This window comes from Schistocerca nitens, chromosome 2 (genome assembly GCF_023898315.1).
Source record: "Schistocerca nitens isolate TAMUIC-IGC-003100 chromosome 2, iqSchNite1.1, whole genome shotgun sequence".
NCBI lineage: Eukaryota > Metazoa > Arthropoda > Insecta > Orthoptera > Acrididae > Schistocerca > Schistocerca nitens.
In genome coordinates this window covers 365642900-365667030 of record NC_064615.1, presented here as the reverse complement: position 1 = coordinate 365667030, position 24131 = coordinate 365642900, and the positions used below count along the sequence as shown (strand labels likewise).

The following is a 24131-nucleotide window of genomic DNA, read 5'->3' as shown; positions in this document are numbered from 1 at the left end:
CTTCCCAAAATATTTATTCCTTAATGAAATTTGTCATTAAAAATATATCACTTTTTCAAACCAACGGCTCAGTTCATGGAATCAATACTAGAAATAAAAATAATCTTCACAAGGATTTAAAGTCACTGAGTCTTGTTCAAAAAGGTGTGCATTATTCAGGAACATACATTTTCAATAACTAGCCAGCAGCAATAAAAAGCTTAGCAACCAATGAAATTCTGTTTAAAGAGAATCCTAAAGTATTTATTGGTGGCCAACTCCTTCTACTCCACTGACGAATTTCTCAGTAAAACCAACTGGTTTGTGTGTGTGTGTGGTGTGTGTGTGTGTGTGTGTGTGTGTATGTACAATCTAACTTCTGTTAACTTCTGCACCCTTTCAGTGCAATAATGTGTTCATTGTAAATAAGTATTATAGTGGTTGTATTATGTGTTTATTACATTATAAATAAATAAAAAAAACTTTTTTGTTTTAAATTCACCGCATTAGTATTTGTAAAATGACGCTTTCATATAGTGGTCATTAAAAAATGACAATCATTCCACATGGGACCTGTGGAATGGTACATTAGCTTATTTGTTTTAGTTGTAAATGTTGTTGTTGTGGTCGTCAGTCTTGAGACTGGTTTGATGCAGCTATCCATGCTACTCTATCCTGTGCAAGCTTCTTCATCTCCCAGTAACTACTGCAACCTACATCCTTCTGAATCTGCTTAGTGTATTCATCTCTTGGTCTCCCTCTATGAATTTTACCCTCCACGCTGCCCTCCAATACTAAATTGGCGATCCCTTGATGCCTCAGAACATGTCCTACCAACCGGTCCCTTCATCTAGTCAAGTTGTGCCACAAACTTCACTTCTCCCCAGTCCTATTCAATACCTCCTCATTAGTTATGTGATCTACCCATCTAATCTTCAGTATTCTTCTGTAGCACCAGATTTCGAAAGCTTCTATTCTCTTCTTGTCTAAACTATTAATCATCCACGTTTCACCTCCATACATGGCTACACTCCATACAAATACTTTCAGAAACGACTTCCTGACACTTAAATCTATACCCGATGTTAACAAATTTCTCTTCTTCAGAAACTCTTTTCTTGCCTTGCCACTTATATCCTCTCTACTTTGACCATCATCAGTTATTTTTCTCTCCAAATAGCAAAACTCCTTTACTACTTTAAGTGTCTCATTTCCTAATCTAATTCCCTCAGAATCACCCGATTTAATTCGACTACATTCCATTATCCTAGTTTTCCTTTTGTTGATGTTCATCTTATATCCTCCTTTCAAGACACTATCCATTCCGTTCAACTGCTCTTCCAAGTCCTTTGCTGTCTCTGACAGAATTACAATGTCATCGGCGAACCTGAAAGTTTTTATTTCTTCTCCATGGATTTTAATACCTACTACAAACTTTTCTTTTGTTTCCTTCACTGCTTGCTCAATATACAGACTGAATAACATCGGGGAGAGGCTACAACCCTGTCTCACTCCCTTCCCAACCACTGCTTCCCTTTCATGTCCCTCAACTCTTAACTGCCATCTGGTTTCTGTACAAATTGTAAATAGCCTTTCGCTTCCTGTATTTTACCCCTGCCACCTTCAGAATTTGAAATAGAGTATTCCAGTCAACATTGTCAAAAGCTTTCTTTAAGTCTACTAATGCTAGAAATGTAGGTTTGCCTTTCTTTAATCTAGCTTCCAAGATACGTCGTATGGTCAGTATTGCCTCACGTGTTCCATTATTTCTATGGAATCCAAATTTATCTTCTCCGAGGTCGGTCTGTACTAGTTTTTCCATTGTTATGTAAAGAATTCGCGTTAGTATTTTGCAGCTGTGACTTATCAAACTGATAGTTTGGTAATTTTCGCATTTGTCAATGCCTGCTTTCTTTGGGATTGGAATTATTATATTCTTCTTGAAGTCTGAGGGTATTTCGCCTGTCTCATACATCTTGCCCACCAGATGGTAGAGTTTTGTCAGAACTGGCTCTCCCAAGGCTGTCAGTAGTTCTAATGGAATGTTGTCTACTCTGGGGGCCTAGTTTCGACTCAGGTCTTTCAGTGCCCTGTAAAACTCTTCACGCAGTATCATATCACCCATTTCATCCTCATCTACATCCTCTTCCATTTCCATGATATTGTCCTCAAGTACGTCGCCCTTGTATAGACCCTCTATATACTCCTTCCACCTTTCTGCTTTCCCTTCTTTGCTTAGAACTGGGTTTCCATCTGAGCTCTTGATATTCATACAAGTGGTGCTCTTTTCTCCAAACTTCTCTTTAATTTTCCTGTAGGCAGTATCTATCTTACCCCTAGTGAGATGAGCCTCTACATCCTTACATCTGTCCTCTAGCCATCCCTGCTTAGCCGTTTTGCACTTCCTGTCGATCTCATTTTTGAGACGTTTGTATTCCTTTTTGTGTACTTCACTTGCTGCATTTTTATATTTTCTCCTTTCATCAATTAAATTCAATATTTCTTCTGTTACCCAAGGATTTCTACTAGCCCTTGTCTTCTTACCTACTTGATCCTCTTCTGCCTTCACTACTTCATCCCTCAAAGCTACCCATCTTCTTCTACTGTATTTCTTTCCCCCATTCCTGTCAATTGTTCCCTTATGCTCTCCCTGAAACTCTGTACAACCTCTGGTTCTTTCAGTTTATCCAGGTCCCATCTCCTTAAATTTCCACCTTTTTGCATTTTCTTAGTTGTAAATACTTGTCATGTATTGTTGTTTTTCTGACATGTTCTACATCCTGGAGGACCTCCTCACTACGGATCAATTGGAATGAAAGTAAATCTAATCTAATCTAGTCTAATCTAATCATGTTCCTGGTAACCCTAATGAGAGGGGTCAAGTCACAGAAAAAAAAGAAAGAAGTAAGACATCACCGAACCGAACCCCCTTCAGCTTGTACTACACCCTCCACACACTGCAGATTAAACACTTGAGCCGTGCTCGATGCCTTACATTATTTAAAGAGATGCAAAATTGTGACTCATCAGACCACAGTACACATCTCCACTCAGTCAGAATACAGTTCCAGCATCATTTGGCCCATTTAAGATGTTCAGCTCTTTGTGAGGTACCCAAATTTAAATGTCCACTGAATGCAGTTCTCTTTCCAGTGTTCTTTTGGAAACTGGTTATGAACCTGCATTCATGATAGCACATTCCCATCGTTATTTAAACTGGTTGACATTAGCATGGCGTGAAATTAGTCTCCAATTCTGGTCCATTAGGAACTTTTTATGAGTACTGTTTTTTCTGGTCTGGATCAGGGGGAGCAAACCGGGATAAGAGCCCTGCGCGGCATTTTCAGGGAGCGCCAAATTCTTATTCCTGAAGAAAAAAAACCTTGTTTCACAATGTGCCTAGTATCCTGCGCACATATGTCTATCGATTGTTCGTATGATTTTGAAACGTATCCCTGTTGGTTTTTGAACACATTCTAAGTTGATTTCTGTCGAATCATAAGCTGATGTTTGAATGCATGCATAGTGCCGTGACGTCTCTGCCAGGGAATCCCCGTCGCATATAGAAATTTAAAAAAAATTGCCACAGACAAAAGGGGATGGGGCTATGCGAGCTCGGCCGAATAAAGCCCAACGGGTGAAGGCCAATCGCTGTTGGTTTATGTGGTTGAATGCGTGTGTCATTGATAAGCGCTGTTATAATTATTAGTGAAATCCATAGATTCAGATTAAAAGTTCAGAAATAAACGACTAACAGGAATAACAGGATAAACGATTATATATTATCTACTCGATGTATCCAAGAAAATGAAATTTTGACAAAATTTTTTTTGACAGAATGCAATACTTCTAAGGGCCAGTTATACAGTCCCTGGTTAGCAGCCCAAGTTCTATTCCCAAAATAGCGCGGAAAACGCGTTGCACGGACATGGAATAAAGCTTAGCCGGAGCTTAACGCGCGGTAACTGACTCGGTGATTGTGGCAGAGTTAGCGACGTTAACTGGAAAATAAGTTTCGACAATGGCAGGAATAGTTACAGAATTAGTGATGACGATATCGTTTGTTACAACGAGGAAGGAGAAGAAACGGAGACATCACACAAACTGTATGGAAGGATATGACGATTCCAAATTCATATAAAAATTTCGTACTACTACTACTCTTCGATCTCATGCTTGAGAAACTGAAGCATATGAACGAAATGTGAAACTATTTCCTAACATGAAACTTTTTGCTTGTAGTGGGCGTAATAGGCATTTGATATTATACTTCATGAATTATATTCAGTCGTGTTATTTATGTAAAATGACCATTTGCGCCAAAACAGTGTCGCTTATTTGGGCGTGTTTTACAATTGCTGCAATGTTAGAAAGACCTATTTCGTTTTATCTGGTAGAGAGTGACAAAATAGATGCTGTCAATTCGAGAAAGCACACCTGTCTTGGGTACTACTCGTATTGACAGTTTTTTCAGTATCAGACAGCGACATTTTGATTTTTGATGTGGTAAAACGTTTGATGAACTTGGATGAGTTAATAGATTCTTTTGCAGAAAGGAAAGCACGCCATGTAAAGCTGTAGCAAGATTAGAGAGAAAAAAATTCTGGGACCTAAGGATTGAAGGGCTCGGCCGACTTCCTTTCCCGTCCTTCCCTAATCCGATGAGACCGATGACCTCGCTGTCTGGTCTCCTCCCCATAAGAATCCAATCCAATCCTAAGGATTGAAGAAATGTGTACTGTCTTGCTTGTCTCTTGTCTTTACTGGTTTTACGTTTCCTAAATTTAATTTTATGTCACACAAAAGAGAAAGCTATTAGCTAATAGGCAATAAAGAGTGCAAATTTTCTGAAGAGTTCTTGTTCTCCCGGCCAAAAATAATCCCACCCAGTACTAACTGTGAGTTTTTAAAAACAGAGGTAGGAAGTCAAACCGGTTGACTGGAAACAGGAGAGGCACCACAGGACATTTTAATGTCTACTGTCCCGAATGCAGTTTTGATGGCTTCCATTGCAAAATATACACGTTTGAATTCCACAGAGCGAAATACAGTGACGAGCGATAGAAGAATGCTGTGTAAAGAACCGTGACACTGTGTTGTGTCACACCTACAATGAAATAACATGTCTTACACTTCCTAGAACATATATGTTTTATATATCCAACTCTCCATAAAGACGTGCGCTACAAAATAAACCTACTATTGAAAAATCAGTTTTTTCAAATTTTTGACATTCTATCTCAAGCGCTCGAGGGGGAGAGCACTATCAGATTTTTGCCCTGGTTTGGAAATCACGTAGATCAAGCGCTGCTGTTCTTACGCCATATTATGGTGGTAGAACCTTCCGTGTAGACCCGTTGGAAAGTCTGCGTTGATAAACCAATAAATCGTGAAACTTCGTGCACAGTGTAGTCATGGGCACGATCAAGCAGAATTACTGTTTCCACCATTCTATTACGTCTGCACGTCGGCCCATCTTACTCCATGCAATCCACTCGCACTTCACTGCCACTACTTAACGTCAGCAGAGGAGGTCACCTGATCGCCTAACATAAGTTCTACAGGGCTCCAAAGCGGTGTACAAGGTGAGGCTATGAGTGTGCAGAGTATCCTGATTCTATAGGATCAAAATTATATTGTTTGTGTACGAATCTGCGTGCGGCGGATCGTTAACTGAGTTCTCTCTGACATGGAATTAGTGGTAGGAGACGAATAATTAATGTAGTACTGACATAAACAAATTACACACTACAGCAATAAAGTAAGCTCGTAACAACTGCTCATCGCAACATAATTCAGTGACAAAACTGAATTCGAGGATCAAAATAAATTTTCTCTATTACAATGGATGTTCAATAACTAACGCAACACATTTCTTTACTCGGTCAATTTAGGTTGAAAAAATACGAAATTTGGCCGGCCGGTGTGCCCGAGTGGTTCTAGGCGCTGCAGTCTGGAACCGCGCGACCACTGCGGTCGCAGGTTCGAATCCTGCCTTGGGCATGGATGTGTGTGATGTCCTTAGGTTAGTTAGGTTTAAGTAGTTCTAAGTTCAAGGGGACTGATGACCTCAGATGTTAAGTCCCATAGTGCTCAGAGCCATTTGCACCAAATACGAAATTTCTTGTGAAACATTGTGAAATACTTCCGCCTCAGCCCCTGTAGTTACATGAAGTTCCGATAGGTGAGGGAGCTATATATATACTTAAAAATAGCGCCTGCAATGGAAGTGCATTCCAAGCAGATAGATGCCTGGAATTTCTTTTGCGGAAAACCTGACCATCGCAGATATTCATAGGTGCTTGTAAAATGTCTATGGATACCCTTATTCTGAACAAAGGCACGGTGAGTGGTAGGCGAGGCAGCTGTTGTCATCGCACCAAGGTCACGCAAACCTGTCCGATTTCCCGCCTTCTGGCCGGCCGCACAAACCTGTGATAACTGCAGTGTTGCAACACGTGGACACATGCATTTGAGGTGATCGACAGATCACAATCAATCACCTCACTGCTCAGCTGGACGTCTCTGTTGGTAGGGCTGACACACTCGCCCCCAGCTGGGGTACTCACAGGTGTGTGCCCATTGGGTTCCTACCGGCTTAACAGAAGACCACAAACATGAAGGAAGACCACCTGTTTGGAATTGGTTGTGACAATTTTTTGTCGAACATCATCACAGGCGACGAAACGTGGGTTAATCACTTCGAACTCGAAACAAATCGGCAATCCATGGAATGGCACCATACCACCTCTCCTCTGAAGAAAGAGTTCAAACCACACCCTCAGCCAGGGAAGTCTTTTCGACGGTCTGCTGGGACGCTGAATGGATTATTCTGTTTGACGTCCTCCCATTGCAACGGTCAACTCTGAAGTCTACTGTGCTATTCTCAGGATATTGAAGAAACGACTTCAGCGTGTTCCATCTCCACAAAAATGCAGATGAACTTCTTCTTGACAACGCAAGGCCTCACACAAGTCTACGAACTCGAGAAGAGCTCACAAAACTTTAACGGACTGTTCTTCCTCAGCAATCCTACAACTTGGATCTCGGACCTTCACTTGTTTCGCCCACTGAAGGAAGCGTTACATGGGAAGCAGAACGTGGAAGATACGGAGGTTACTGATGCAGCAAGACATGGCTCTGGCGTTGATCAATGGAGTGGTACCATGTGGGTATACAGGCCCTCCCAGTAAGGTGGCATAAGGCAGTAACACTGAATGGAGATGATGCTGCAAAATGGAGTTCTGCAGCCAAAAGAGTGGGGAACAATATCGTGTACTGGCATCCTGAATAAAACCAACCTGCTTTTAAAAAAATGTGTTTCGTTACTTGTTGAATGCTGCTCGTACTTGCACGCATATAATCTAGTCTACAAAATCGCGCGTAGTCTACAAAATTCCAGTGATAGAAGAAAATGGAAATAGTAAAAGAAACGTACAGAGAAAGTCACAGGAATACTGAAAATGATTTACATGAACATCAGCAGTTCGCATATGAGGTGGTAAAACACCGAAACAAAATAAAGAGATTCTGGAAGACTGAACGTTATAAAAGAAGAAGACTGGATTCAGTAATATAAAGAGTTATGGTATGATGAAGCGTGATAAGAGGGAGAATTTGTACATAAAAATTTACATGTTGATTTATCAAGTGAGAAGTAGCTCTGAAAACCAAAAGAAAGGGGAAAGGTATACGAATAAATAAGATTAACGTGGAACTTCTGAAGTATGGTGGAACATCCCTTTGATTACGGCTGCTTAATTTGTAAAATTTGTGGGGGTATAACAACAAATACCACAAAACAGGATAGTTAGTTCATGAGCTCACGCGAATAGTAAACGGTTGTGAAAACACACTTGACCTCTTAGTAACAAATAATCCTGAACTAATAGTGGGCATCGAAACCGATTCAGGGATTAGTGAACACAGGGTTGTCGTAGCGAGATTGAATATTATAGTCCCAAAATCCTCGAAAAATAAGAGAAAAATATACCTATTCAAAAAAGCAGAAAAAATTCACTTGACGCCTTCCTGAGAGACAATCTCCACTAATTCCAAATTAATGATATAAGTGTAGACCAGTTGTGGCTTAAATTCAAAGAAATAGTATCGGCAGCAATTGAGAGATTTATACCAAATAAATTAACAAACGACGTAGCTGATCCTCCTTGCTACATAAAACGGCTTAGAACACTGATGCAGAAACAACGAAACAAACATACCAAATTTAAACAGACGCAAAATCCCCAAGATTGGCGATCTTCTACAGAAGCTCGAAATTTAGCGAGCACTTCAATGCGAGATGCTTATAACAGTTTACACAACGAAACTTTGTCTCGAAACCTGGCAGAAAATCCAAAGAGATTCTGGTCGTATGTGAAGTACATTAGCGGCAAGAAACAATGCCTTCTGTGCGCGATAGCAATGGAAATACTATCGAAGACAGCGCTGCCAAAGCAGATTACTAAATACAACCTTCTGAAATGCCTTCACAAAAGAAGACGAAGTAAATATTCCAGAATTCGAATCGATAACAGCTGAGTAATGTAGAAGTAAATATCCTCGGAGAAGTGGAGCAACTTAAATCACCCAATAAAAGCCAGTCTTCTGGTTCAGACTGCATACCACTTAGGTTCCTTTCGGAGTATGCTGATGCATTAGCTCCATACTTAAACAATCATATACAACCGTTCTCTCGACGAAACATCCGTACCAAAAGACTGAAAAGTTGCACAGGTCACACCAATATTCAAGAAAGGTAGTAAAAGTAATCCACTAAATTACACGCCCATATCGTTAACGTCCATGCACAGCAGGATTTTGGAACATATATTGTGTTCGAACATTATGAATTACCTAGAAGAAAACGGCCTATTGACACACAATCAACATGGGTTTAGAAAACATCGTTCCTGTGAAACACAACTAGCTCTTTATTCACATGAAGTGTTAAGTGCTATAGACAAGGGATTTCAGATCGATTCCGTTTTTCAGGATTTGCAGAAGGCTTTTGACAGTGTACCACAGAAGTGGCTCGTAGGGAAGTGTGTGCTTATGGAATATCGTCTTAGTTATGTGACTGGATTTGTGATTTCCTGTCAGAGAGGTCACAGTTCGTAGTAATTGACGGAAAGTCATCGAGTAAAACAGAAGTCATTTCTGGCGTTCCCCAAGGTAGTGTCACAGGCCGTTTGCTGTTCCTTATCTATATAAACGATTTGGGAGACAATCTGAGCAGCCATCTTAGGTTATTTGCAGATGCGCTGTCGTTTATCGAGTAATAAAGTCATCAGAAGATCAAAACAAATTGCAAAGCGATTTAGAAGGAATATTTGAATGATGCAAAAAGTAGCAGTTGACCCTAAATAACGAAAAGGGTGAGGTCATCCACATGAGTCCTTAAAGGAACTCGTTAAACTTTGGTTAGACGATAAATCAGTATAATCTAAAAGCCGTAAATTCAACTAAATACCTAGGTATTACAATTACGAACAACTTAAATTGGAAGGAACACATAGAAAATGTTGTGGGGAAGGCTAACCAAAGACTGCGTTTTATTGGCAGGACACTTAGAAAATGTAACAGACCTACTAAGGAGACTGCCTACACTGCGCTTGTCCGTCCTCTTTCAGAATACTGCTGCATGGTGTGGGATCCTTACCAGCTAGGACTGACAGAGTACATCGAAAAAGTTCGAAGAAAGGCAGCACGTTTTGTATTATCGTGAAATATGGGAGGGAGTGTCACACAAATGATACAAGATTTGGGCTGGACATCATTAAAAGAAAGGCGTTTTTCGTTGCGACGGAATCTTCTCACGAAATTCCAATCACCAAATTTCTCCTCCGAATGCGAAAATATTTTGTTGACACCAACCTACATATGGAGGAACGATCACCACGATAAAATAAGGGAAATCAGAGCTCATACGGAAATATATATAGGTGTTCATTCTTTCCATGCGCTATTACGAGATTGGAATAATAGAGAATTGTGAAGGTGGTTCGATGAACCCTCTGTCAGGCACTTAAATGTGATTTGAAGAGTACCCATGTAGATGTAGATTAATGTCAGTGATTTCAGTTTTTGAGAAGGAAAAGAGAGTAGTTTGTAACAATTACATGGGAATAGTATTACAACAGTCCGATATAAGATCTCTGAAAAACTGTAAATTAATGAATGAAAACAATTATGGAGACCTTACGGCTTCAGGAACAATGAGTTTAGGCCAGCCTGCTCATGCACTGATAGTGTATTTGTATCGAACCAGACTGTTGGGAAACATAAGGAATTCAACATAGACACCCACTTAGCGTTTATAGACCATTAGAAGGCCTTCGATCGTGTGAGGAGGAGGAATTGTGAAAGATTCAGGTTAGGGAGGGGTACCCCAAGTAATTAATAAATGTTCTTAAAAGTCTGTAGGGTCGTACAAGATAGTCGTAGAAACCAATGAAGAACTGAGTAAACCAATAAATGTTAACAAGGGCCTACTTCAGGGCTGCTGTCACGTTTACTGTGTAACATTTATATTGACGACATCATACGAGAATGGATAGATGAACCATATACGAGGGTGAGTCAAATGAAAACCTTAAATTTTTTAAAAATATTATTTCTTGTGCTGAGGTGGTACTAAGCTGTATCACTTTTCAACATAATCTCCCCCACGCTCAATGAAAGTCCTCCAGCGCTTACAAAGTGCATATGAAAAAAATTCTTTTGGTAGTCCGCACAACCACTCATGCACCACATAGCGTACCTCTTCATCAGAACGGAATTTCTTTCCTCCCATTGCGTCTTTGAGTGGTCCAAACATATGGAAATCACTTGGGACAAGGTCTGGTGAATATGGTGGATGAGGACGACACTCAAAATGCAGGTCTGCGATTGTTGCAACTGTTGTACAGGCAGTGTGGGGCCTTGCATTGTCATGTTGCAAAAGGACACCTGCTGACAGCAATCCACGTCGCTTTGATTTGATTGCAGGCCACAGATGATTTTTTAGGAGATCTGTGTATGATGCACTGGTGACAGTGGTATCTCTAGGCATGTTATGCTCCAAAATGACGCCTTTTCCGTCTCAAAAGAGAGTCAGCGTAACCTTCCCTGCTGATGGTTCTGTTCGAAACTTCCTTAGTTTTGGTTATTAGGAATGGTGCCATTCCTTCCTTGCTCTCACCGTTTCCAGTTGGTGGAAGTGAGCCCAGGTTTCGTCCCCAGCAACGATTCTTGCATGGAAGCCATCACCTTCTCGTTCAAAGCTCCGAAGAAGTTCTTCACAAGCATCAACACGTCATTCTCTCATTTCAGGAGTCAGCTGCCGTGGCACCCATCTCACAGACACTTTGTGAAACTGGAGCACATCATGCACAATGTGGTGTGCTGACCCATGACTAATCTGTAAACATGCTGCAATGTCATTCAGTGTCACTCGGCAGTTTTCCTTCACTATGGCTTTAATTGCTGCAATGTTCTGTGGAGTCACAACTCATTGTGCCTGACCTGGACGAGGAGCATCTTCCACTGACGTCACACGAGTTGCGAACTTCCTACTCCATTCGCAGACTTTCTGCTGTGACAAACATGCGTCACCGTACTGAACCTTCATTCGACGATGAATTTCAATAGGTTTCGCACCTCACTACGCAAAAACCGAATAACAGAGCGCTGTTCTTCACTGATGCAAGTCACAAGTGGGGCGGCCATCTTTATACTGATTCTGCGACGGGATGTGAGCATCTGCACTATGCTGCCACCTACATGCCATTCTGCACGGTGTTTGTAGCACGCTTACCAACTTACAGGACAACGGCGCGAAATTTCGATTTGTTATTACAAATTTAAGGTTTTCATTCGACTCACCCTCGTACGTAACTACTGCTAGTTAGCTTTCAAAATTCCTTTACTTAAGTCGGCTACCTGTTTGGACACGAAAAAAATAAGTTTTTGTCATTTTCTGTGTGTGTAGTATATACGTCAACGGTTCAGTGCACTGTCACTTGGGTGCGCATCTCTTTTTCTCATCAGTTTCAATTCCTTGTCGGTTCCTGCTGGAACTCTCTTCCTTTTTCTTCAAAATTCGTATACGGACAATTTTCGAAAATGCTTTGCAAAACATTGTATTTGTCTCAGTATAAAATTTTACGAAAATGAAGTGTGGACGATCGTAAGTTCATACATGAAGATAATAGAAGTCTTTGAATTCCAGTGTTACAGCGTGATCCTGAACATTAGAGAGGTACATCGGATAACTAATGAGGAAGTAATGAACTGAAATGGGAAAAGTACATTTTTTGAACAAGTTTGCTGAAGAAGGGATCGGATGATAAGACACATACTGAAGAATCATTTGATTGACAATGGAGGTTGTTGGGGGGTTATAAATTGTTGAGGGATACAAAGGCTTGAATACAGTAAGCAGATTCAAAGCCATGTAGATTGTCCGGGATGGTTCCTTTGAAAGGGCACGGCCGATTTCCTTCCCAATCCTTCCGTAACCCGAGCTTGCGCTCCGTCTCTAATGACCTCGTTGTCGACGGGACGTTAAACACTAACCACCACCACCACCATGTAGATTGCCACGTATCTTCTTCATTTTTTTATGCAGCTCGCCATGAAATCCTCCCTTGTGTCAATCTCTTCGTTTCAGAGTAGCACTTGCGCCCTGCTTCTGCAATTATACTCCAACCTCTTGTCTTGGTCTACAGTTTTTTAATCTCTATAGCTTCCTCTAGTGCCACGGAAATTATTCCCTGATGTCGTAACAAGTACCATATCATCCAACCCTTCTTCTCGTCAGTGTTTTCCATAAGTTCTTTTCTTCGCCGATTCTGCAGAGAACTTCCTCAGTCCTTACCTTCTCAGTCACCTAATTTTCAATGTGATACACACCTCAAACACTTAGATTCTCTTCTGTTCTAGTGTTCCCACCACCCATGAACATTACCATACAATGCTGTGCTCCAGACATACATCCTCAAAAATTTATTTCTCAACTTAAGACCGATATTGGATGTTAGTAGACCTTTTTTGGCCAGGAATGTCCTCTTTTCCTCTGATAGTCTGTTTCTTGTATCCTCCTTGATACGTGAGTCATACGTAATTTTGCTTGCCAAGTAGCAAAATTCCATAAGTTCATCTGATTTGTTGCTACTAATTTCGATGTTGACTTTATCGCTAATCTCATTTCTGCTGTTCCTGCTCGTAACTGAATTGTAGTCTGAATCTGTATCTGCTCCTATGTACGTCTTGGTACGAATAACAACAAATACAAATAGCAGAAAAGAGATTTTTAAAATCAGTGGAGGGATGTACGAAATAATGGCTTCAAATGGCTCTGAGCACTATGGGACTCAACTGCTGAGGTCATTAGTCCCCTAGAACTTAGAACTAGTTAAACCTAACTAACCTAAGGACATCACAAACATCCATGCCCGAGGCAGGATTCGAACCTGCGACCGTAGCGGTCTTGCGGTTCCAGACTGCAGCGCCTTTAACCGCACGGCCACTTCGGCCGGCTGTACGAAATAAGTAATGAATATATTCCTCATAAACATCTCTGTCATGAAAGACAAGATAATCGACTACAGGCAAAATGAGAAGATCATATGGATAGGAGAGAGGAAATTCGACTTCCCAGACTGGCAAGATCCTACATACCAAACTGCCTACCGAAGAAAAGGTGGAAGGGGGCTGGAATTCTTGAAAGAAAGAAAAAGAATACGACGACTTGCACGCGTTGGTTGGGGTGGGGATGTAATTACTGCTGCATCAATACCCTCCGACCGTTTTCCTCGAAGTGGACATATTACAGACTAGTTAACAGGTGCTAATCGATCAATCTACTCCGACGCAATCTAGCATCATTCTCTCAAACTCTGCCATGAGAACTGTTCTCTGTCGAGAACCTAGGCCAGCCTCTGTGGCTTCAACTACACAGTTTCTCGTAAATCTGTGTCTACGACGATAAACGTATTTCACTATGGGTGCTACCTACTGTGAAACTTCGATCTATGCATTCATTCGATTATCAGTCAGTGCATCCTGTTGCACTATAGGTTAGAAGCCTGTTTGCAAGTTCGTGTAATGAGTACAGCTCCATCCTCGAAAACGTGTTAAACTCTGCAGTGGATAAACCGAAGACAGTTTCGTTTTGGTTTGCAAAGTAGCGCTATCAACGTCGATTCAGCAGACATTTGTTTTTTGTAAGATATTTAAAAGAGACTAAACTCTAAGTTGAGTCCAGGGAACTGCCGTATTATCCTCTGTTCCTTGGCGCCATACGAATGCGGTGTGAAGGAGAATTGGATCGGCGCACCGCCCTCCGGGTATTGCGAAGTTGAGTGGAACCCGTTCAATTCGTCCCTCCGAGGAAACGTACCGGGGAGTACCGGGAATTGAAGTCGGGTCCTTCTCATGACAGTCAGACACGCTCCTTTTTTCTAATTAACTAAATTCTTCTTCATTAAACTCAACTAAAAATCTTCTGTGTCTTATAACCAAAACTTCTTCTTCTTAAGAGGGTGGGACATAATCCACATTTTTACAAGTTTTTGTTCGAAAGCTGCTTCCATAGAAGTCACTTTCATTCTTTGTACCATAAATTAATTGCACGTTTGTAACCGTTCTGCTGCGGAGGCGCACGTTATGAAATGTGAGCATGTAAAATCACGTGTCTCACGCATACTGCTTGTTCAAGACCTGATACAACACGAAATACTCATTTCCGACTATTGATTCGTCATCTCTAAATACCTAGTTTAGTACCTGTATCGTCTACTGTCTGTACAATTTTGACCCTAAATCAATGGACTCGGGGTAGCATTGGTAGTCACAAGTATTGCATTTTTTATATGCGAATAGCCAAGAAATAAAAATACTGATGCCATAACTAAGTGACTGTGATACAGTTTCCCAATACTGATTTCGCAGAGGCCCTCTTAGTGACAGACAGGAGTGTTTCAGACCGAAATTGCTGAAAGCGAAGTATCACATGACGTGCTGTAGACAGTTCTTGTTTTCGCGACTACCACAAGTTGTAATAAGAACTTCTCTATGTAACTACACTGATTAGTGGTGCCGATTGCACTTCTTTCGGTACGACCTCTGTAAATCTGTCTTTCGACAGATCGTGGAGCGCCAGCTGTAGTTATAGATCTTATTTTGTTTGCAATCGATTTCGATGTTACATTACACCGTCTTCAGGCCCCGCTATCATATCAGGTCGTCATGCGGATACTGGATAACCATCATTACACGTCTGTAGAGGCTAAAAAAATATCTGTGTTCGCTATGCTGAACCTTCTTTTCTGCTTATGGTGTGAAGGGCGGCAGCACATCAATCAAGCTGTTGGTAGGAAACAGAGTTCTCAGTTGGCACTTCCAACGGTGTCCACAGTACATCTACAAATTAACTGCCAAGGGAACTGATTTTCTATCGAAAGTGTTATAACATTCGGATGGTGCGCCTCTCAGCCTCTCGCAAGAACGACAGAAGGGTTTCAGTTTTGAACTCCTTTTTATTCCGTAATTTTCTGTCAGGCTTGTGAAGTATCACTGACCTTATCACACTAGCAAATGACATTTGGAACCGAAATACGGCGTAGTTCCGTTAAAATAACAAAGTTAATTGACGTATACCTTCTATCCGTCCTCTCACTCACGAACTGTCAACAGCGCGATTTTTCGCCTTCAGCAATTTTGGTCTGAACCACTCCTGTCCGTCACTAAGAGTGCCTGTGCTATTCTGATGCCCTGACGTAGCTCACCATGCATAGTGAGAACGAAATAACTTCCAAAAGTTTTCTATGAGGCACTCCTGACGCTACTTTTGTATTGGATGGTCCTGAATATCGAAGGGCATATTACGATCGTTTATTTATAGGTTTCTTGTGTCACTGACGTTTTTCTGAAGGTACTTGGTGTGTCCTTTACCTGTTGTTAACAGGCGGCAGTGTAGAAAGGCGCAGAACGTATACTTGCAAATATAGATCACAGAATACGAGTACGCTTCTTCGTTTTTGACCATGGTTTGCATTTCTTGTGCAAAAATCACTGTTTGCATCTCAAGCGCACGAAATCAGTAATAATTTTTGTGGAACTCGGAACATATTTTGGGATCGTGAAACTACATTTTGATGACAGATAATGGTGCCCAGGTGGATGTCGTGTTCCTTGATTTCTGGAAGGTATTCGATACATTTCAGCACTGCCGCTTAGTGAGCAAAATACGAACTTACTAAGTATCGGATCAGATTTGTGACTGGATCCAGGATTTCCTAATAGGCAGAATTCAACACGTCGTTTTCCATTAGACAAGATCACTTTTCGAAGCCAGAATATGTTTCGTGGTCCTACAACAGTTACAGGTTAATGATAATAGTCTACTAGTTTGCGCATAATTTATATTATTGGGCTAACGAAAAGCTGTGCCTAAACTCACTTAGTACCGTTCGCAGTGTGAGAGACTTGCGATAAAGTACGAGGGTTGAGTAAAAAATAATGCCTCCACCTTCTCAACTCTTCAACAGTTGGCAGCATTCGTATTGAGTAGGTACTGGCTTGTTCCGTAGCCTCTTCTCTACAGCTCCAGTTGGCGGGAAGCCTTAGCATTGAACGGTTGTGTTGTTACTGTGTGAAGTATGGAACCCTGTGCAGACGGTCGGTCAATGCGATTTAAGCAACGTGCAGTCATTGAATTATTGACAGCAGAAGGTGTCACACCAAAGGAAATTCATCAGAGAATGAAAGCAGTTTATGGTGATTGTGTTGATGTGAGTACTGTGCGTCTTTGGGCGAGTAAGTTTAAAGATGTTGAGGCGAGAACATCTGACCTGTGTGACAAAGAGTTGGATGTCCTGTGACAGCAACCACTGAGTTTCACAAGCCAAATGTTGACAGATTGATTTAGCACCGTCTGACTTCCATCTGTTACCGATAATGAAAGACGATCTGCGGGGACATCATTATGCTTCTGACCAAGATTTTGAGAGAACTGTGAGACTGTGGTTCTGGAAACAGAGTGTCGACTTATTCCGTGACGGCTTCAGAGGACTTGTTCATTGTTGGCAGAAATGTGTCCAATTGGCTGGTGATTATGTGGACAAGTGAATATTAGTAATTAAAGATCACATTCTAAGGATTGTTTCTGCGTTTGATTTATTAAAATATCCCCATCCGAACCCAATTAACGAAGCTGGAGGCATCACTTTTCGTTCTTCCCTCATAAAATAAGATGGCTGCTAATTCCCCACGTATTTCATAATTTTATCGAGACCTAGATCAATATTCGTTCCCAATATTCTGAATTTCTTTTGAACACCGGCGATCCTTGTTTCTATGGCTGCACTGCAGAAAACTGTTATACAACTCCTCGTTTCAATGAGATCACGAACACAGAACTGACAGATATTGACTTTAGTCAATCTTGGAGTAGTAAATCAACTGAAATCATCCAACAGTGGAAGCGCATCAGGAGCTGATGACATACCAATTCAGATTATGCCAACAGTGTATAGAAGTTTGCTGAAGCAATGAGGATAGCAAGCGATTGCAAAGAAAGCACAAGTCATTCCCATTTTTAAGAAGAGTATTCAGAGGGATGTACATGTCTAAAGGCATGTGTCGCTGACATCTTTGTGTTATATAATTATGGGACCCGATTTATGTTCAAATAATGTGATCATTTTGGAGAGTGTATTCTGTAAACAGGTATCTTGTGAAATTTAGCTCGCTCTCTTTGTCTATGAGATGCAGAGGACCGTAGGCAATGGCGCCCAAGTTGATCCGTGTTCCTAGCATTTGGTACAATTTCGTACTGTTGTTTAGTGAACAAAATACAAGTTTGCCAGATATGGATCAGATCTATGTCTTCATTCAAGATTTCGTAACTGCACTCAACACGTGGTTCTTAATGTTGGGAACTCAGTAGATGTAAAAGTAACTAAGCAAGTATCCCAACAGAGCATTATAAAGACATAAATATGTATAAATAACGTATTGAATAATGCCAGAAGCTCCGCGAGGCTGTTTGCGAACGATTATTTTGTCTACAAGAAGGTTACATCACCAGATCTAATTCATCCGTCAAAGAAGTGGCTCACAAAACACTAGTTAGACCTATTCTTGAGTAATGTTTATCAGCGTGGGCCCTGCACCAGGTAAGATTAATAGATGGAGATGATCCAAAGAAGAGCAGCGCGTTTTGCCACGGGCTTCTATAGTAAGCCCGTAGGGAGGCATTTTGCACCACGGAGAAGGTTACTGTCAAATTTTCAGGAAGGTACGTTCCAAGAATGTTGAGGTGACGTACAATTTCATTCCTCATAAATGATGCGCATTGACCACAACGGGAAAATCAGAGAAATTAGAGCTCATGCAGTGTCGTTCTTTCAACGCGCCACTCGCGAATGATGTAGACCCATTATGCTGTCGTCAGACTGTAATGGTACTATCACTCCATTAGAAGATCTGAATTTCCAATACCTTCCATCCACTGCACTTTATAGTATCATAAATGCTGCTAGTAAGTGTATCACTGCAAAATGAAAAGTGGAACATAATGCTTCCTTGGATATGCTGGTTAACGTCGCGGCGCAGTTTCTGGTATCTCTTCCTTCAGTGAAGGCCATCTACGGTTAGAGGATGGCTACAGCAAACGAATGATCAACGTTATCGAGAAGTGCGCCTCACGTATCATCACGATTATCAACTAGTGAGAACCGTTACCGTTCATACGAACAAATTCTATGTATGGGAAGTTTCTAGCCTGTCCAGTTTGGAGAGAAGACCAACTGAGACTGAAATGCCAATGTGTGTAACTGGAAAATAGTTACTTGGGAACTGTGGGATATTGCATATGCGTATTTACTGGAATTACTACATGAGATTATTAAGATTGTTATATTTACTGTTAAAACTGCGTTGAATTTTAGGTACATCAAATATATTAAGTGTGTTGGAACACGGAGTCGGTTTTACCGCATTTCATTAAAAATACGATATTTTTCATTTCTAAATAGTCCCCTTTTATCAGAATTTGTCCATCTGATCGACTTGAACCAACGATTGCGATTTTTCGAATGATGTTATTTCGGTCATGATCGTACAACACACCTCTTTGAACGTCAATTAATTTATTCATGTCACATTACCGACTCAGCAGAATAGCAGTAATCCGTAGCGTTAACGCAACAACGAAATATATGACTTGGGTACTTTTTCACTTGTCTGAAGAAATATTTTTATCTTTGACTGTTAGCGCCAACTACTCATGAATTATTTTCTATAATTATTCATTAAATATGTGCAGTGTGGACTTCGGATCATTTCTGCCTTTTGTGGGCAGGCTGTAAATATCAACCTATATAAAGAAAAACAATTGTCACCATAACTCTGCAGTTAATGGAACATTTTCGCCATTCTTCTCTGCAGTTACCCTCAGGAATTTTGCAGATCTTACAGAATCGCCTTTCACGCGTGGAGCAACAGTGGCCAAAGTGAATTAATTTAAAATGTCTACGTCCAGATTATAAATGCTTAGGTTTCGTGAAGTAACCTACTACCATTAACAGAGAGGACGGCTGCGGACTTTTGGTGTTCAGGTTGGTTGGCAGCAATCTCAGTACGACGGGCCGAGTGTTATCGGGAGGCAGCAACCTCCCCGCAGCTTAATAACTCATGAAACCAGGTTGCTGACAAGATTAATACACAGATTGGCTTTGGGAAACATGTCTTGGAGTCTGTTCTGACGTTGCGCTTGGTACTCGAAACAAGAGTGAAGAAAAATCAAGACACATTCACAGGATCTGTCGATCTAGAAGGAAACTTCCGACAATTTAAAATGGTACAAGATATTCGAAATTCTGCTAAAAATAGGGGTAAGCAATAGTAGAAGACAGGTAATATACAATATGTACAAAAATTAGGGGGAGCAATAAGTCTGGAAGACCTAGAACGAAGTGCTCAGGTTAAAAATGGCATAAGACAGGAACGCAGTCTTTCACCCGTTCTGTTCAATCTATACATCGAAGAGACAATAACGGAAATAAAAGAAAGGTTCAAGGTAGGAATTAAAATTCAGGGTGGGAGGATATCAAAGATAACATTCGCTGCTGACACTGCTATCCTCAGTGAAAGTGAAGAAAAATTACAGGATCTATTGAATGGAATGCACAGTCTAATGGGCACAGAATAAGAATTGATAGTAAATCGAACACAGACGAAAGTTAGGAGAAGCAGCTGAAATGAGAACAGCGAGAAAGTTAACATCAGATTTGGGGAACATGAAGCAGACCAAGTTAAGGAGTTCTGGTACTTAGGTAGCAAAATAACTCATGATGGACGGAGGGAGTAAGACTTAAAAGGCAGAATAACCCTGGCAAAAGGAGCATTGCTGGCCAAGAGAAGTCTACTAGTATCAAACGTAGGCCTTAATTTCAGGAAGAAATTTCTGAGCAAGTACGTTTGGAACAGAGCACTGTACGGCAGTGAAACATGGACTGTGGAAAAGCAGCAACGGAAGACAATCGAAGCATTTGGGATATGGTACTACAAACGAATGTTGAAAATTGTTATTGTTCTTGTTGTGGTCTTAAGTCCTGAGACTGGTTTGATGCAGCTCTCCATGCTACTCTATCCTGTGCAAGCTTCTTCATCTCCCAGTACCTACTGCAACCTACATCCTTCTGCATCTGCTTAGTGTATTCATCTCTTGGTCTCCCACTACGATTTTTAACCTCCACGCTGCGCTTCAATGCTAATTTTGTGATCCCTTGATGCCTCAGAATATGTCCTACGAACCTGTCCCTTCTTCTTGTCAAGTTGTGCCACAAACTCCTCTTCTCTCCAATTCTATTCAATACCTCCTCATTAGTTATGTGATCTACTCATCTAATCTTCAGCATTCTTCTGTAGCACCACATTTCTAAAGCTTCTATTCTCTTCTTGTCCAAACTATTTATCGTTCATGCTTCAGTTCCATACATGGCTACAACCCATACAAATACTTTTAGAAACGACTTCCTGACACTTAAATCTATAATCGATGTTAACAAATTTCTCTTCTTCAGAAACGTTTTCCTTGCCATTGCCAGTCTACATTTTATATCTTCTCTACTTCCACCATCATCAGTTATTTTGCACCCCAAATAGCAAAACTCCTTTACTACTTTAAGTGTCTCATTTCCTAATCTAATTCCCTCAGGATCACCCGACTTAATTCGACTACATTCCATTATCCTCGTTTTGCTTTTATTGGTGTTCATCTTGTATCATCCTTTCAAGACACTGTCCATTCCGTTCAACTGCTCTTCCAAGTCCTTTGCTGTCTCTGACAGAATTGCAATGTCATCGGCGAACGTCAAAGTTTTTATTTCTTCTCCGTGGATTTTAATACCTACTCCGAATTTTTCTTTTGTTTCCTTTACTGCTTGCTCAATATAGAGATTGAATAACATCGGGGAGAGGCTACAACCCTGTCTCACTCCCTTCCCTTGAAAATTAGGTGGACTGATAATATAAGAAATGAGGAGGTTCTCTGTAAAATCAGCGAAGAAAGGAATATATGGAAAACACTGACAAGAAAAAGCGACATGGTGATAGGAGGCCCATTAAGAGACCAGGAATAATTTCGGTGGCACTAGAGGGAGCTGTAGAGAGTAAAAACTGCAGAGGAAGACAGAGACTGAAATACATACAGCAAATAATTGAGGACGTAGGTTGCAATTGCTACTCTGAGATGGAAAGGTTAGTGAAGTAGAGGATTTCAAGGCGGGCATCAAACCAGTCAAAAGACTGATGACTTAAAAAAAATGATGCTGCAGTTCTTTAATGATATGTACGCCAATTTTTCGCCTAAAATGTGGTCTTTACTACCGGCTATTCTAACCTTGCGTTGCCACAACAAACTTTTGGAGACGACGCGTTCCTCGTATCAAAAGACTCGGCAAACATCGCAGGTCAGTTTGAGAGAGTATGTCGATGGAGTTCGAACTGCCGGCCGCGGTGGTCTAGCGGTTCTGGCGCTGCAGTCCGGAACCGCGGGACTGCTACGGTCGCAGGTTCGAATCCTGCCTCGGGCATGGATGGATGTGTGTGATGTCCTTAGGTTAGTTAGGTTTAAGTAGTTCTAAGTTCTAGGGGACTTATGACCTAAGATGTTGAGTCCCATAGTGCTCAGAGCCATTTGAACCATTTTTTGGAGTTCGAACTCACCCTGTTTGGTGAAGAAATACCTAGGAAACACAACGCGGACAAGTGCGGCTATGGAATGACGAGATATCCCTACTGGCCGTCCGACTCGGGAGGTAGTTTTCGGTAAGCAGGTACTCACCATGTTGACGTCCCAGGCTTGGGCGGCAGCGACCAGCAGAAGGAGGGCCGCGCAGGCGGAGAGGCGGAGAGGGGTCCACATGTCTTCGGCGTCTACGTGCGCGTCAGTGGCGCCGGCGGCGGCGCGGCGCTCCTTAAGTACGGCGGCCTCGCGTGCCGCCGCGGCCCGCCCCCGCCGGCCGTCACGCGCGCCCACGCACGCCGCGGCGGCGGCCCATTCAGCGTTCCGCGCCGCGAGCCCCGACCTCCTCTCCGCCGCTTCCGCTCTCCAGGAGCCATCTACTGCCATTGACGGTTCCGGCGACGTAACGTGACCTTAAACACCGCAAAAGACCATCTCTTTTTAGTAACACATATCTCTGGTAACGGCGGTGATTCACCCTGGAATGCATCTACGACACACCATTTGCATTCAGGAGCTCTTTTTGAACACTCAACTACCCCTCTCGTATGTTATTAGGAGCTGGGTCCGAGGCACGCACTTCTCGCTCGATAGCACCCTCCTCCCCACTAAATATTCTGTAGCATTTAGTGGGTGCTCTTTGGAGCGGGAAGGGGGGGGGGGGGTGGCTGATGGAGGCCATAGAGGGCGGAGTACAAGAACCTTCATGCCCATGGATCGTTCTTCAAATTTTTCTGGCACAGTTCGATGTACAATGGGATAGGATTGATGATGAAAATAGGATCACATTTGAGGAAGTGGAGAAAATGGTCAATAGATTGCTGTGCAATAAAGCGACTGGGGTGGATGACATTAAGTCGGAACTCATCAAATACAGTGGAATGTCAGGTCTTAAATGGCTGCACAGAATAATTGAAATGGCGTGGAAGTTGGGACAGGTTCCATCAGACTGGACGAAAGCAGTAATCACATCAATCTTTAAACATGGAAACAGAAAAGATTGTAACAACTACAGAGGTATCTCTTTAATCAGCGCCGTTGGTAAAATCTTCTAAGATATTGTTTAAAGGAAAGTGCGAGTATTAGTTGAGGACAAACTGGATGAAAATCAATGTGGGTTTAGGCCTCTTAGAGGTTGTCAGGACCAGATCTTTAGCTCACGGCAAATAATGGAGAAGTGTTACGAGTGGAACAGGGAATTGTACCTATGCTTTATAGATCTAGAAAAGGCATATGACCGGGTTCCTAGCAGGAAGTTATTGTCTGGTTCAAAAATGGTTCAAATGGCTCTGAGCACTATGGGACTCAACTGCTGTGGTTATCAGTCCCCTAGAACTTAGAACTACTTAAACCTAACTAACCTAAGGACATCACACACATCCAAGCCCGAGGCAGGATTCGAACCTGCGACCGTAGCAGTCGCACGGCTCCGGACTGCGCGCCTAGAACCGCGAGACCACCGCGGCCGGCGTTATTGTCTGTTCTACGAGATTATGGAATAGGAGGCAAACTTTTGCAAGCAATTAAAGGTCTTTAAATAGATAGTCAGGCAGCAGTTAGAGTTGACGGTAAATTGAGTTCATGGTTCAGAGTAGTTTCAGGGGCAAGACAAGGCTGCAACCTGTCTCCAGTGTTGTTCATATTATTTTTGGATCATATGTTGAAAACAATAGACTGGCTGGGTGAGATTAAGATATGTGAACACAAAATAAGCAGTCTCGCATATGCGGATGACTTAGTTGTGATGGCAGATTCGATTGAAAGTTTGCAAAGTAATATTTCAGAGCTACATCAGAAATGTAAGGACTATGGTATGAAGATTAGCATCTCGAAAACGAAAGTAATGTCAGTGGGAAAAAGATATAAACGGATTGAGCGCCAAATAGGAGGAACAAAGTTAGAACAGGTGGACGGTTTC

The 24131-nt window shown here is 41.7% G+C and overlaps 1 protein-coding gene across 1 annotated transcript in view; it reads right to left on the bottom strand.

Annotated features, from left to right (window-relative positions):
- LOC126234405 (general odorant-binding protein 83a-like) overlaps nt 1–22414 on the bottom strand; it is a 72992-nt gene extending 50578 nt beyond the window's left edge. The window contains exon 1 of the mRNA XM_049943094.1: nt 22313–22414. Coding sequence (XP_049799051.1) covers nt 22313–22393 — 81 coding nt within the window. The 5' untranslated portion in view covers nt 22394–22414. The remainder of the gene's footprint in view (nt 1–22312) is intronic.
- Nucleotides 22415–24131: the final 1717 nt, after the last annotated feature.